Source organism: Gopherus evgoodei, chromosome 17 (assembly GCF_007399415.2).
Source record: "Gopherus evgoodei ecotype Sinaloan lineage chromosome 17, rGopEvg1_v1.p, whole genome shotgun sequence".
Lineage (NCBI taxonomy): Eukaryota > Metazoa > Chordata > Testudines > Testudinidae > Gopherus > Gopherus evgoodei.
The window spans coordinates 19,403,304-19,419,486 of record NC_044338.1 but is presented as its reverse complement, the minus strand read 5'-3'; the positions used below and the strand labels follow the sequence as shown (position 1 = coordinate 19,419,486).

Sequence of the window (16,183 nt, the reverse complement as noted above, 5' to 3'; positions counted from 1 at the left end):
TTGCTTACAAAACTCAGTATCTGAATGAGCCAACGAGGGATTTCCTCTCCCGGCTTATTCCAGGCAAGTGGGCCACTGCCTAATCTCACTCCAGCCCCTGCTTGCTTTGGGCGATAGCTTCCTCATGCACCCCTACTTAAGTGCTCCAGATTCCTTGCATATGCAATGGCTGAAATCCACCCCAGTGTGGAGGAATGAGTTAAGCCCCTTAAACCATTTAACTCTCACTTAACAGCCACATCCCTGAAACCACCCCCATGTCTGCCACTGATTTGATCCCTCGGTGGCGTCATTAGGAAGGTCAATGGCACCAACGTCCCATAATCAGTCACTCTGGTTGGGGCATATGGCACATTGGCGGGGGTATATGGGAGACTTTCACAGCTGCTGGCCTTGTTCCATGGGTAGCAAAAGCTCCAGCTCCCAGACCTGTTGGTTTGGTTCCTTTCAGTTCCTCTGGCAGAGAAAGTTCTGTAAAAGGGGGTAGAACGTGCCGTCCCTGCTCCAGAATGGAGCGCGTGACCTGTAGCTCATGCCAGCTGGTGGCCCACAAACAGCTCAGAGTCCTCGACTCTTCTAATGCCACCTGTCTGGCAGGAAATTCACGTGACCTCAGTGCCAGTCAGCGGTGTGTCCCCGTGGGGGGCTAGGGCTCTCACACACACCCTGGGATGTTACCTACAGCTGGGAGGAAATTACCTGATGGCAAACGACCTTGCTGGAAAACGCTGATTTGTTTTTCCGAAACGTGTTACTTTAATAAAACTTTGTTTCTGGCGGGTGGAGGGAAATAATGGGGGGGAGTGGGGGAGTTTTCAATGGGTTGAAACATTGTGTTGACGTTTTGATTTTTTCTTTGTTTTTTGTGTTTGAAACAACTTTGTTTTCAAATTTCTCTAATCTCGTGTTCGTTTGCTTTTGAAAAGCCAAAATCAGCGCAGAATGTTTCCGTTTGATCAAAATGAAACAAATCAACCAAAAATTTTGTTCACAATTTTGTTTCATGGGGAAATTTTGGGGGGGTTGGGGGGGGGGAGTGGAGAATCTTGTTCATTCCATGTGGAACAGAAGCATTTTCCAAGTCACAGAATTTCCTGCAAAACAGTCAATCTGGTTCCCGCCCAGCTCTCCAGCTGTGGCTTCCCTGCCTGCGATGCGGCCTGATGGTGCCGGCTCCAGGACCGATTGGTTGAGGCCAAGTCACAGACTTGCATTAAGCTCGTCCCTGCCTAGGACGGAGAAATCGCGTTTCCATTTGTCACTTGCGGGGAGAATAATTGAGGAGGTGGCTGTAAAATCAACAAACTGGGTGGCGTGTATGAGATGGCTTCAAGGTTGCCCTTGAGTAGCCACAGAGGCTTGGAGACATGAGGGGAGGAGGTGATGAGCCATGGGATGGCGGAGGCTTTGCTGAAGGGATTGCCTGCCTCCCATTCAATTATAAACCATCCTGAGGACCTCTCAGCCCGCCTTGGGCAGCTCTCCAGGCAAGAGGTCCCTGGGCACTTTCTGGAAGCAGTAGGGGATTGCCTCACGGAGCAAACCATGAAGAACCTCCTTGCCCAGGGCCCTGCTCCAGAGTGAATCCATCCACAGGCCAGACTTGGAGCTTGTGGGTTCCAGTCTCAGCTGTGTCGGTGACCTTGGCCAAGTCACACAATTTCCCCTTGCCTCCATCCCCCATCTGTACTGTGGGGATAGTGAACACCACCGTCCTTGGCTACTTAGTTCCTGATGCAAAGCTCTCCACTGCAGCTACCACGTCTGGGCATTTAGTGTCTCCAGTTGGGATCTGGATCATCTCCGCAGAAGCACTGTGGGTGCCTGGATGCCACGGTGCTGGTCACTGTGAATAATAAACCAAATCCTAGTCTGTTTTGGGCAGTAAAGCCCACTGGGGGGAGGGCCAGTGAAGCTGGGAGGTGGATGGAGTCGAGCCAGCTTACCATGAGGTCAATGGCAGATGGCACAGGCAAGAGTTTGCTGTCTGCACCGCTGGCTTTAGGCCAGACATAGCGAGCTCTGTTTGTGCTGCCTCTGCCCAGGGGAGGGGCTCTTCCCTGGAGACGCACCCTCCCCACCATCTGGCAGCGAGTCGGGCCTCGCTGTCTGGTGCAGAGGCATTTGGCTGTCTGCATCCCTATAAATTCGCATCAAGCTAGGGATGTCACCGCCTGCCCCTCCCACGTGGGGTGTCCAGCAGTGACCCCCAGCAAGGGGGCCCAGCACGGCAGGATGAGCTGTCTGTACCCATGGCTCCTAGGTGCCCTGTCACACAGGATGTTTTGGACGCACATGTGAAGTGGTGTTTTTAACCCCCCGTACAGCACCGACAGCTGAGACCTGATGCGTCCGTTAGCAGGCCTAATGCTAACGAGCCCCGGAGCCTACCGTTTCCGCAGTTCAGAGCCCCGTTGTCCATGAGGAAGGATGCGCATTGCTCTCGGCAGCCGCACGCCCCTCACAGGGATCGCTCCATACCCAGATATTGCAGGGATAGCCCCCTCCCATGTGAGTTGCAAATTGGGGGCCTGAGGCCCTTCTATCCATGGTGCTCGCATGGTCCCCTCATGCTGGGTCTGAACACCCCAGGTACTAACATATTTATCTTCATAACACCTCTCAGAGGCAGGACAGTTGTTCAGAGGGGGAACTGAGGCACAGAGAGACCAAGTGACTTACCCAGGTTCACACAGGCAGTCTGTGGCAGAGTCTCGCAAGTCCCAGGCAAACACCTTAACTACTGGGTTGAGCTTCCTTTCCGAGGGCCTGCACTCTCCTTCTGCTGCCACCATGTGGTGCTCTGGACGCAGAAGTGGGCTGCCTCCTGCCTCCGGGGCTGAGGCAAAAGCCGCCTGGGGCAGCCAGTGGCACTCAGAGACCCAGCAGGAATGGCACAAGCTGCCAGCCCTAGCACAGCTTGGCATTGGCACGCCAGGGCCTCTCCTGGAAGATATAGGCCTCGGGCGTTACCCGGGACAAAGGGATCAGGGCGATGGGAGTGAAAACTCCCCAGGGATTGGGCCAGTTTATTCCGGTCACTTGGCTTGGGTGATTAAAGCCCGGCCTTGTTTTCCTTTGCTACAATGCCGAGGCCACCTCGGGCTGCCGGCTCCGGCATTTAAGGGGTGATTCTCCCTCGTCTTCTAGCTCGCACGAGCTGTTATTCCTGAGTTAAGGCCTCTCTGCTGGCACAGGCCATTTCTCCAGCCGCTGCTCATGGGCTGTGGTCTCCGGCGGGCTCCCTACTGCCTTTTGCAGCTGGTCGATATCGCTTAGCTTGCCGTGTGCGTGCGCGGGAGGGAGGAGATGGGTCTGTTGTTCTCTGCTTCTCTCCGAGCAGGCAGAGCCCTTGGGGAGGAAACTGTCCATCCTCTCCTCCTTCGTTCTGACAGCTCCTGTCGGCTTTGTGCCACGGAGCAGATTACTGCCCAGCCTGCAGGGGTTCCACCCCCTCCAGCCCAGGGTCCCCAGAGCAAGCCTGCTCCGGCTGTGCCCCATCACGCTCTCTGCCTACCCCAGAACGCCTCTGAGTCGAGAGTCTGTGCTCAGGGTCTGACCTCTTTGCTTTAACACAGACCCAAGCCCTGAAGTCCTTATTTAGGCCACACGCCCTCCATGAAGTCCCTGGGAATGGGGGACAGCAGAAGGAGGGCACATCCTGCCTGGCCCTTACTGGGAGCCTGCAGCGTGCAGGGGGTGGGGAGGGGTATGGAACTGGTCCCTTAGCCCAGTCTGGGTGGAAGCTGGGCACTTCCCGCTCCCCCCCACCCCTGGAGAGCCAGGCCCTGCCCCCAAGGGGTAGGGAGAGCTGGCAGAGTTAATACTCAACGGTGGCTCTGTCCTGGCCCATGCTGGCAGCAGACATGTGCTGCCCCACAGGCGTTGTAACAATGTGGGTGCTTTCCCCACCCTGCTCTCCCCCCTTAACCTCTGGGGATAGGGAGGATGTTGGGTTCCCAGGGGCCAATCCATCCTTGGCCTCTCGGCTGAGCCCGCCAGCCAGGGAGGCTGGGCGATGCCCCGGCACAGGGAGGGGGCTTCAGACACAGGGAGCGATGAGCTGAAAGCCCGGAGAGGAGAGGGAGGGGAGGAAGCGTGCGGGGGGTGGTGGGGTGTCATCAGTGGAGTGCCAGCTCAGGGCGACGGCATCCCTAACTCTCCAGCTCTCTCTCCACCCCAGGTATTCGGAAGAGGAGATCCGGCAGAAAGTGGGGACCTTCCGGCAAATGCTGATGGAGAAGGAGGGAGTGCTCACCAGGGAGGACCAGCACGGGCGCCAAATGTGAGTGTGGAAGGGTCACTCCGCTGGGCCTGGTGAGGGGGGTGCATGGGAAAGGGTTGAATTCTCACCTCACCCCTGGCCTCGCTTCCTGATCTCTTGTCACGCCAATTTCCCCCCCCTTGGGAGTGGATCAGGATCCACTGACGCAGGGCAGTTCTCCTTCCCTTCTCTCCCCACCCAGTAAATACGATGGGGAGCTGCATTCGTGCACCCATCACATTGCACAGGCTGATGATGGAGGAAATGAATGGGTCTGAGATTGTTACCTGGTGTTTTCAGAACCCCCAGCAGGGGCAGCGTAATGATTTCACTCCAGGCAATGTCAATAGGAACACAGCAATTCCGGCTGATAAGATTCATGCAAGTCAGGATGGCCAACACTGCACTTTATTAGATTGAAGCGCACACAGATATGAGCAATGGGTTTAGAACATCCCAACATCTGGAATGGTATTGAGTAATTAACAGCAGGTTTGCAGTGGCCAGTTGCTCACTTGCCGGGGAGAAGGGGTGTCAGGAACAACGTCTCTCAACTCTCCTGGGAAGTCTCACTGCATGTGATACCTCTGCGGGTTACTCAGATAAATAATCATGCACAGCGAGGATGAACGGTGGTGATCTCCCTTCACCGCAGCAGAGGTAAGAAATATATAAAGCAGGGCTTCTGTGCCCTTATGCCTGTGGAGAACACCTAGCTTTTATATCGCAGTGTTCATCAGCAGAAGGCATCAGTGCCATCACTCCTATTTTACAGATGGGGAAACTGAGGCACAGGGAGGGAAGTGACTTGCCCCAGGCAAGCCAGTGGCACAGCCAGGAAGAGAAACCAAGTCCCTTGAGTCTCAGCTCTGTGAAGAGTCCCAGGGTTTCCCAGCTTAGGCCGTTCCAGGCTTCTGGCCACTTCCTGCCATTCCAGAAAATCTCTCCTCTGCTCTTCTCCTGTCAGTCACTCTCTTTTCTGCATCAGGGAGGCCATGGGGTGCAGCTGTCTGTCAGCCCTTGAAATTAATTGCCAGTGTAGTGGGTCAGATCTGGGTAAATCTGGACTAACTCCATTGACTTCAGCAGAGCCTGATATCAGTCACTGTTGTGCCAATCGATTACACTGCCTGCCTCGGCCCCACTTTGCTAGAGACTGCACTGAATTTGCTGTAATTAAGGTTAGCTCAGAATAAATCCAGAGTTGCCCCTACTCATTTTTCACTTCGCCTCTTGTGTAAATCCAAAGTAACTCCCCTGGCTGCACTGAGGCATGTGAACACACTGACGTCAGTTACACTGCTCCACATCGGGAGCGACTCCTCTGAAGTCAGACTCTGGCCTCGGAGAACTCCCATCCTGTGTATGTGTGTGTCTCTCTGGAATGGGATGCAGGGGTTTCCACTCTCAAACCATTCAGGTGAGTGGCACAGCTTGTGCTGCAAAGACCCCAAGTCTTAGTTTCTGGTTTTGTTCCCCCCTCTCCTCTCCCTCCTCCCCGGCGCAGCTCCAGGAATATCCCTGTCAGTGCTTGGTTCTGCCCCAGCTTGCTCGTGATTTATCTGTGAGATGCTTAATGGCACAGCGAGCGCCGTTGGCAAGCCACACATCATCTATCAGCCTGGAAAGCAGGTCACGCCGGGACAGGAATAGATCCTGTAGGTTCACTGAATATTAATGCTTCATTAGGCTCAGGAAATCAGGGCAGTGAGAAAGAACTGCAGCACAGGGGGATGGGGGTGGGGCCAGAAACTTCTGTGACCACACGCCAGCTGAAAAGCACAGCTGAGTACGGCTCAAAGGGTACCCGGGTTTTGGTGTCGCAGAGTGTCACAAAGCCTTGTTGAGATCTGCTCCCTTGCTTGGTCGCTCACTTTAGGGGCTGGTGGAAGGACTCAGCAGCAAATCCAGCTGCAGTCAGCATGATCTCTTCCCCAAGGGAGGGCTTTCCGAATGAGGAAGCAAAATAAGACCCCAGGAGTGGAAAGCGACTAGAAATACACTTACCGGCCTGGAGATCATCCCAGCCCTTTGGTCCCTGGGCCTCCATCTCCACCCTCTAAGCAGCCAGTGTGAGCTAAGATTAACCCCTTGCTCACCGGGACCTTGGCAGCAATCGTGCTTTGCAGGCGCACCTGCAGTTTTGCAGAACTGGGGTCTGGAGGGTGCCAGCTGACTTGAATGGGCATTGCTCTATGGTTGATGCCAGGTTACACCTGTTGAGGTTTTGGGCTCCTCCAGACACCTCTGCAGTGTGCGTAGGTGGCGGGGTTTGCAGTCAAACTATTTGCAGACTTGGCAATGTCACGGGGAGTCCCACGGGGGGAGAAGGGCTGTGAGACTCGTGCGGCACATTGGACAGGAAATGGAGCTGTCTGACACCTGGTTGGCATTCTATAAATCCTGCCAGGTACCGCACTGCTTTCTCCGAGCTCACCCGCACAGACATGAATCTTCATTTTAGGCCATAAAGCAGGAGCGGGGGTAGGTGCAGGCTAGCGTCTAAGTAATAAAAAAGCAATCCTGTGTATCATACTCCAGCTGCTGTCAAGGTAGCAAGTCTGGAAATGTAGTGCAGGATTAGAAAATGGGCTTGGGAAGGAATTCAAGTGTAGATGTCGCTCTCACGTTATGCTGGGCGGAGGGGGCGGTGGACTCGCTTAGAAGAAACCCGAGCGCCAAAGAGTCCCACTCTTGGCCTAGGACCCCGTTGTGCTAAGTGCTGTACAACCACAGAACAGAGATGGTCCCGGGCGTAAGTGAGGTTGATATTATTAATGTTCTTCTTGATTTGTACATCGGCAGTGCCTAGGGGCCCTGGTCCTAGACCCATTGTGCTCGGTGTGGTACAGACACATCACAAAAGGCATGCATCTGACGAAGTGGGTATTCACCCACGAAAGCTCATGCTCCGAAACGTCTGTTAGTCTATAAGGTGCCACAGGATTCTTTGCTGCTATCACAAAAGGATAATCTCTGCTCCAAGATTCTTACAAGCTAAGAATAAGAACATCAGAACAGTCACACTGGGTCAGACCAAAGGTCCATCTAGCCCAGTAGCCTGTCTTCCAGTAGTGGCCAATGCCAGGGGCATCAGCGGGAATGAACAGAACAGGTGATGCATCCCCTGTTGTCCATTCCCAGCTTCTGGCAAACAGAGGCTAGGGACACCATCCCTGCCCAGCCTGGCTAATAGCCGTTGATGGAACTATCCTCCATGAACTTATCTAGTTCTTTTTTTGAACACTGTTATGGTCTTGGCCTTCACAACATCCTCTAGCAAGGAGTTCCACAGGTTAACTGTGGGTTGTGTAAAGAAATACTTCCTTTTGTTTGTTTTAAACCTGCTGCCTGTTAATTTCATTTGATGACCACTAGTTCTTATGCAATGAGAAGGAGTAAATAACACTTCCTTATTCACTTTCTCCACACCTGTCATGATTTTATAGACCTCTATCATATTCCCCCTTAGTCATTTCTTTTCCAAGCTGAGAAGTCCCAGTCTTATTAATCTCTCCTCATATGGAAGCTGATCCATATCCCTAATCATTTTTATTGCCCTTTTTTCAATTCCGATATATCTTTTTTTTATACGGAGTGACCAGACCTGCACACAGTATTCAAGGTGTGGGCATACTGTGGATTTATATATAGGGAATATGATATTTTCTCTCTTATTATCTATCCCTTAATGATTCCCAACATTCTGTTCGCTTTTTTAACTGACACTGCACATTGAGTGGATGTTTTCAGAGAACTATCCACAATGACTCCCAGATTTTTCTCTTGAGGGGTAACAGTTAATTTAGACCCCATCATTTTATATGTGTAGTTGGGATTATGTTTTCCAATGTGCATTACTTTGCATTTATCAACATTGAATTTCATCTGACGTTTTGTTGTCCAGTCACTGAGATCCCTTTGTAACTTTTCACAGTCTGCTGTGGATTTAGCTATCGTAAGTAGTTTTGTGTCATCTGAAAATTTTGCCACCTCACTGTTTACCCCTCTTTCCAGATCATTTATGAATATGTTGAATAGGACGGGACCCGGTACAGACCCTGGGGGACACCACTATTTACCTCTCTCCATTCTGAAAACTGATCTTTTATTCTTACCCTTTGTTTCCCATCTTTTAACCAGTTACTGATCCATGAGATGACCTTCCATTTTATCCCATGACAGCTTACTTTGCTTACGAACCTTTGGTGAGGCACTTTGACAAAAGCTTTCTGAATCTCTAAGTACACTGTGTCCACTGGTTCCCCTTTGTCCACATGCTTGTTAACTGCCCTCAAAGAATTCTAGTAGATTGGTGAGGCCTGATTTCCCTTTACAAAAATCATGTTGACTCTTCCCCAACAAATGATGTTCATCTAGTATTAGTAGTTCAATATAGTAGTTTTTCCCTGCAGAGGTGTCTGCGTTACTCCTGGGGATAGAGGGGAATTGCTGAGCTGGGATGAAGGTTCTTCTACTCTGCCTTGCTAACAATTCTTAGTACTTCAGGGGCACATTTCCTCTCCAAAGCACTTTACAAGCATTGAGCCCAATCTTGGTTCAGCCATTTCCGAGTACAAGGTTAGGGAAACATACATTGTTTTGCCCATGGTAAAAAATCCTTATGACCTTTGTCAGAAGCTCTAGCGCCCACCAGGCTTTGGAGCAGGGATTTGAAATTTGGCAGGGGGCAGCCTTTGTCTCGGGGCTGTGCCTTTTGTTGTCCCTGTGAAAATCTCCCCAAATTAGGCCAAACTATAAGCCTCTGAAAAACTGCTGCTTGCACATAGTCAGAGGAGCCTTGCTAGAGCTCAGGCTAATTCTCAAACATTCCATCCACACTGAGCATGCGCCAACCCAGAACAGGTCCTTCCCTGGATAGTGCTGTCTCGAAGTGGGCACCTAAAAGGAATGGAGACTTTGGACCTGAACCTCTGTGTGCCTCAGTTTCCCAGGTGTGAAATGGAAATCATACCACTCCCTCATCCCGCAGAGGAGTGGTGAGGCTATATTAATGGCTGCGAAGCACTCGGACACAATAGAAATCCCATGAAGAAAACAATTTCGTCTTCAGATGCGGGGTTTGGATAGTGGGCAGTAGCTAACGCCTGGGGCCACATAGTGAGTAATGAGAAGACAACAAACTATTGAGGGGCCACAGTTCAGCCCATTCACTGAATGAGGCCGGGGCCCTGGGGCAAAAAGAGCGTGTGGTCATGTAATTAAAGACTGGCTTATGCTGCGTGTGCACAAGGGGGTCACATTCAGGTTGCCCAGACAACTGGAATGTTGGCATTTCCTCATTTCTGGGTGCTCGGCTTTGCAACCTGTGTGTTCTTCTAATGTCATTTTGGTGTATGTGCTATATACCAATAGCACAGAGCTCTCTGCAGCCACTGAGCACCAAGAATGCCTGTCAGCGTCAGCAGTGATCTCCCTATTTTACAGATGGAGAAACTGAGGCACACAGAGATTAAAATGGGTTATCCAAAGTCACACAGTAGGCCAGTGCAGAGCCAGGAATAGAACCCAGGTCTTCTGCTCACTTTTCCTACTGCCTCTGAGTTCCTACTCCAGCATTTCTTTTCTAACCCTCTCTAGCCCAACCAAACAGCTCCCCTCCCATCCTGGTAATCTCCTAAGGGGCTCCTTGCTGTTATTGAAAAAAATCTTACACAGGTTTCAGGAGAAGAGGGGGAAAAAAAACAGCTAGGCACCAAAACCTGGTCCTGACTGGTTAAGCAAAGATAAAGGGAGAAAATCTTCAGATGGGGTGATTTTGTTAAGGTACTCCAGCCGGGACAGCCTAGCCTGGGAGCTGTTCATGGTGCTGAACGTTATCACCTGGCCAAGTGCTCAAAATCCAGCAAGAATCATATTTATTTACTCTAAAGGCATTGCCTAGCCTGCATGCACATCCAGGCAAAAGTCACACAACCCGATCACCGAGAAACATGCCATTGGAAAAATGAAGGCAGCTAACCTGAGAAAAGCCTTTCTAATACCACCCACCGTCCCTGTCTCACTGGCTGGCAACTGGGCAGCCTCCTGGGAGGAAGGCTAATTTGCAGTAGAAAGGAAGCGATCTGGCTTGTACTTTGAGTCCACAACACCCTGGTTTTCACTCTCTTAAAACAGGCGATTGTTCACTCTACTCTTAATTGGGTGAAAATCCCCGAGTGGCAGAGGTTCATGTGCATGGAGAGATGCTGCTGCTTGTCATCCCCTGCTCAATGGCTGCAGAGGGGAAGGAGGTGCAAAGTGAGGCCGGTTTCGAAGAGCGTTTATCGGCCTTAATGTAAATCACATCACAAAAATACATTGCTGTCGGAGTCCCAGGGGAAGCCTGAGCTGGGTCCTGCCAGCTCTGTTAAATGCAGTTTCCAGTTGGAAGGAGTGTGACATTAGTTATCTGATGCTTAAGAAGCCATCTTCCAAGCACTGGAGTAGCGTCAAGGCTTCGGGCCTCGTCCGTCCCCCGGTGCTGGTCAAGAGTCAATGAAATTGCCACAGGGTGCAACTAGTGAAGAGAGGGGAGGATCTGCATGCAGCACATGCCCTGCAAATCCCGCTAGAGCACTGGATGCAGGCTCTGAGCAGAGCTGTCTGACCCTGCCTGCTGTATTATTGAACATGATTTACGAGCCAATTCAGCGCAGGAAGCCTGGGTCAGCTTGACAGCCATGGCCATGGTGCAGCCCAAGCAGCTCCCCCATGCTGCCCTGCCAACCCTGCTCACCCAGAAAGACCAACCTTTCGGATTAGATGGAGAATTCTGTCTCTGAGGCCTCTCAACCCTCGGCCTCTTGGATAAGGGGTAAATGGGACTGATGCTTGGCCACTAGGAACTGACCGGCCCGACTTGAGTCCTGTAGGCCCCCAACGAGCCATCCAAGGGGAACAATGTGGAGTCACTGCCCATCGGTTCCAGTGTCAAACTCCCCAGCTAGAGGGTCTCACCCTAGCCCATCTCATCCCCCCCTTCATTTCTCTAGGAGCTGGTTCTGGCCAGTCCTTATTTGCCGCCTCCTTGCAGTGGGGAATGTGAGAGCTGTGTGCACAGGGAAATGCTGGAGAACTGGAGAGTTTAGATCCAGGGCCTGATTTTTAGCCCAGCCCAGCTCACCGTTTTTAGGCCACCATGATTTGCAGGCGCTTTGGGCCCCGATCCTGCAGTCTGATCTAGCCAGGCAGAGCCCCAGGGCAGCCCAGGGGGCCCAGCACCAACACTGGCCTGTGCCACTGCAGATCGTGTTGCAGGAGCGGCAATTTAGGTTAGTGTTGAGCAGCAGCGTTACATGAGCTCATCTCTGGTCCCTGGAGCTAGGCACTGCCCGGATGTGTTAGGCAAGAGGATCCCTGCCCTGGAGAGCGACAGTCTAAACACACCTGGTGGGGGAAAGGCCGTGCTAGTAACCCCGTTTTACAGATGTGGCATTGCTGGCCAGATGTTCAGGAGCACTCTGCACCTCCCACTGTTCTCAGTGGCAGCTGGCCACTTTTGAAAAACCAGCCACTTGCTTAGGTGTGTCAATCAGAGCTGCAGGGGGCTGAATTCGTTCTGGAGAGCTGGAGCCAGGGAGGCAGTAGGAGAGCTGGGGATCAGACTCTGAGATCCTCTATGCTTGGCTAGTATCTTGGCGACACTCTGCCCCCCACATCCTCCGCCCCCAGGGGCTAGCTTGCAACACCCTTTCTCCCAGAGTATTACTCTGTTGCCCTTCATTGTAGCCCATGGCAAAGCCTCTTGGTTTCCATGGGAACATGATTGCATCCATTGGTTTTAAGCAGATAAACCCCTTGGTGGGAGGAGAGACACCAAGGGTTGCCCTCATGCTGTTCCTCTCATTAACCATCTCCCAGCTTCTCTGCAACAGGCAAGCCAGACCCTGCCCCATCTCGACTGGCCTGGGTATCCCACACAGACTAGTCTCAGTTGACACTGAAACCATTTCACCTTCAAGTGGTCATAAGTGACCTTCAGATAACCTTGTCCTACCACTCCAGGTGACCCTTTCCATTCCCAGGAAACCCTATGTGGCCACTGTGAAGCCTCTGCACTCACCAGTGGTGAGATATGATCCCCTGGCAATTAACTTCCACGTGGCCTCCGACCCCAGGTGGACTGAAGGTGACCCTCAGTAGCTCCAAATGTCCCTCTGGTGACTCAGGTGAGCAGCTCAAGATCCTACGTCATCTTGGGCAGCTCCTGCCAATGACCAGATAATCCTGCTGAGTCCCCAGATTGCTGTTCAGCCTTCTTTCCCCTCGGATAATCCATCCCAGCTTTCAACAGAACACCGGCTGAACTCCTTCGGTGATAACCTGGTATAACCCTCTCCCAGTGATCTTCATTGACTTCTTCACCCCCCTGCTAATCCAGGATAATTTTTCTCTGATCTACGGAGGGACCGCACAAGCCCCACGGAACTGCAAAAATCCAGGCTAACATCTCCAGCAGCTCCAGATATCTACTGGGCCCTGCACAACCTCATCTTCATTCCATTGACCCCAGCCAATGGGGAGTGACACCATCGAACCTTTATATTGCAGCCACTGTAGTGAGCTCAGACAAAGCCCTCAACTTCCTCAGGCTGTTGCATCCCCGACCATCTTGGCTAATAGCCACTGATGGACTTACCCTCTAGGAACTTATCTAATTCTTCTTTGAACCCAGTTAGACTTCTGGCCTTCCCAACATCCCCTGGCAGTGAGTTCCACAGGTTGACTGTGCGGGCTGTGAAGAGGTACTTCCTGACATTTGTTTTAAACCTGCTGCCTATTCATTTCATCACATGACCCCTAGTTCTTGTGTTATGCGAAGGGGTAAACAACACATCCCTAGTCACTTTCTCCACACCAGTCATGATTTTATGGACCTCTGTCATATCCCCCCCTTAGCCGACTCTTTTATGAACTGAACAGTCCCAGTGTTTTTAATCTCTCCTTGTATGGGAGCTGTTCCATCCTCTTAATCCTTTTTGTTGCCCTTCTTTGTACTTTTTCCAATTCTATTTTTTTTTTTTTAGATGGGATAGCCAGAACTACACACCGTATACAAGGTGCGGCTGTACCATGGATTTACATAGTGGCATTATATTTTCTGTCTTATTATCTAGCCCTTTCCCAATGGTTTCTAACAGTCTGTTTGCTTTTCTGATTGCCGCTGCACGCTGAGCAGATGTTTGCAGAGAACTTTCCGCAGTGACTCCACGATCTCTTTCCTGAGTGGTTACAGCTTATTCAGACCCCATCATTTTGTATGTACAGTTGAGATTGTTTTCCACTGTGCATTACTTTGCATTTATCAACACTGAATTTCATCTGCCACTTTGTCGCCCAGTCATCCAGCTTTGTGAGATCCCTTTGTAGCTCTTTGCCGTCAGCTTTGGACTTAAATATCATGAGTAATTTTGTGTCGGTTGCCAACTTTGCCACTTCACTGTCTACCTCTTTTTCCAGATCATTTACAAACATGTTGACTAGGACTGGGCCCAGTACAGAGCCTTTGGGGACCCCACTGTTTACCTCTTTCCGTTCTGAAAACTGACCGTTTATTGCTACCCCCTTTGGCTCCTATCTTTTAATAAGAGGACCTTCCCTCTTATCGCCTGACTGCTACTTGGAAGCCCCAAGCGAGATCAGAGCCTCATTGTGCAAGGTGCTGTGCACACATTCAGTGAGAGATTACCATCTACATAGACAAGACAGAATTATTATTCCCATTTTACAGATGGGAAACTGAGGCAGAGAGAGGTGAAGTGACTTGCCCATGGTCATAGAGGGAATCTTTGGTAAAGCCAAGTGTTGATCTCCTGATCTCCTGACTCCTAAGCCCCTGCCTTAACCAGAAGGCAGCTTTCCTCTTGCTCGTTCACTTTGATACACCCACGGTCCTGACAGGCAAGAGAGAAAACCATGCAACCAATAATATTCCTTCGCAGGGTTTCAGAGTGGGAGGAATTTTAAGGGGACAATAGCTTGCATTTATCGAGCTCTTTTCCTCCGGGAGGGTCCCAGAGCACTTACAAACCAGGCTCCTGGTGCCCACGCCCAGCAGTGAAATGCAGCCACGAAGAGCGTGCTGCAAAATAACAAGCAGGGGCTCATTTTGGCCAGATGCGCCCGGACAAATCCACCAAGAGGGTCAGAGATTTGCCTCCTTACCTTCGTCACATGACTTTTCCGCTTCCAGGCTCCGAACAGCTATGCCCTATGCCTCCCTGCAGCTTCAGCCGTGGAGGAAGATCAGTCTGTGCTCTGCACCTTCTCCATGGGCATTGGAGCCAATGGCAAGAGTGCCTGCTCCAGACGTTGCCAGCCATGCTAAGCCACTTTTGCAGCGCCAGTCCTTGCTGTTGGGTGATGCAGGCGACGCGGGAAGCAGCAAATTGCATGCTGTAGCACGAGCCAAACTCCCAAGACACTGGGGGATGCAGGCACAGCTAGAAAAGCCGCTGAAGCCAGGAGTATAAATGAGTGTGGGTCATTGGCATGGAGGGGACAAGGCAGAGATGGGAGACGGGCTGGGCCAAAGCGTCTCTCCCTAGCCAGCCGTTCCTTGTGACTACAGCTGCTGAGCCTCAGCCGCCATGGCCTGAAATCCCCAGCCCAGCTGCACCACTCCAGCTCTGCGCAGGGCAAAGACAGGAGGCCCATTTCGGCTGTACTGCCTAGGGCACATACGCCCGCCCCAGAGCCTGCCATGTGTCTCAGAAGCGTGACTTGCCCCCAGGGCTTTCTCCCACCCTCTCTCACTGGCCTGGAGCACCCCCTTTGCTTTTCTCAGCCACTCGCTAAGCTGCAAATTGACATGCCCCCTCATTGGCCCCTGTGTGTCTCTGGCAGAGCTGCCCCTATGGAGCCGTTTGTGTGCAGGGAGACCCAGGTAACAAACAGGGAAACAGCGAATACCACGATGCCCGGGGAGGAGGAAGAGCCGAGATCAGAGGGAAGATGCAAGATTTGAACCCCTGGCGAAGCTCTCCCTGCGAGTGCCTCCTTGAGGAGGGTGACCAGATGTCCCAATTTTATAGGGACAGTCCCGATATTTGGGGCTTTGTCTTGTAAACCCCCCACCCCTATCCCGATTTTTCACCCTTGCCATCTGGTCACCCTATCTGTGAGTGTAGATCCTCAGGCCAGCTGAGGTTGGGACATAGGCAGTGCCCCCGGCAGAGCATGGCGGGACACGATGGTGGTGGTGGTGGGGGTGTTCTGTAGCATTTTCTTAGAGGGTCTTTTGCCCCCCGTTACACCGCCCGCTGCTGCTTCTCCCTGGGAGCAGAGATGCCCCCCCTCTCCCCGACATGAGGCACATCAGAGCATGGCAGTGCTGAGGGAAGGAAGAGCCCCAGTGCATGAGGGCAGGACAGCCATGAGGGTGTCTTGTGGAGATGCTGCGTGATCTCAGCAGGCAAAGCCAGGGACACTGCGGTGGCAGGATGCTGCCTCCTGCTAGGGGGTTCCCACTTTAAGGCACTGGAGGTGGTGCATTTGGGTGCACTGCAGCTAGTGGTTGCCCTCTAGGTAGATCCCAGCGTGGAGATATGCTGCACATTCAGCCCCTGGGGAGTAACCTCTGGTCTGCTGGGGTGGCAGAGTTCTTCATCCTGGCGCCTTCTGTGCCACCCCCGTGAGCCCCCCACCTCCTGGGCATAAGATACTCCAGAGTCCAGCCCCTTGAATCGGTTCCCTGCTGCTGAGTGCAGTCCAGGGGCAGGGCATCAGGACTCCTGAGTTCCTCTGCCTCTCTGTGTGACTCCTTTCAGCTTCCCGTGCCTCAGTTTCCTCATGATGGGTGGAATCCCAGGGCTTCCAGACACCCATTGACTTCAGTAGGCCCAGTTCTCACTCAGGGCTCGTGCCGCCCGCTGGGCTTTTTGGACGGAAGGAGGCAGAGGCAGAATTCTGCTTCTT

General features: G+C 52.2%; 1 protein-coding gene across 1 annotated transcript in view; it reads left to right on the top strand.

Moving 5' to 3' along the window:
• Positions 1 to 16,183, top strand: part of SRRM3 (serine/arginine repetitive matrix 3) — a 163,641-nt gene that overhangs the window by 107,289 nt on the left and 40,169 nt on the right. Inside the window, exon 4 of the mRNA XM_030536617.1 lies at positions 4,184 to 4,285. Coding sequence (XP_030392477.1) covers positions 4,184 to 4,285 — 102 coding nt within the window. The remainder of the gene's footprint in view (positions 1 to 4,183; positions 4,286 to 16,183) is intronic.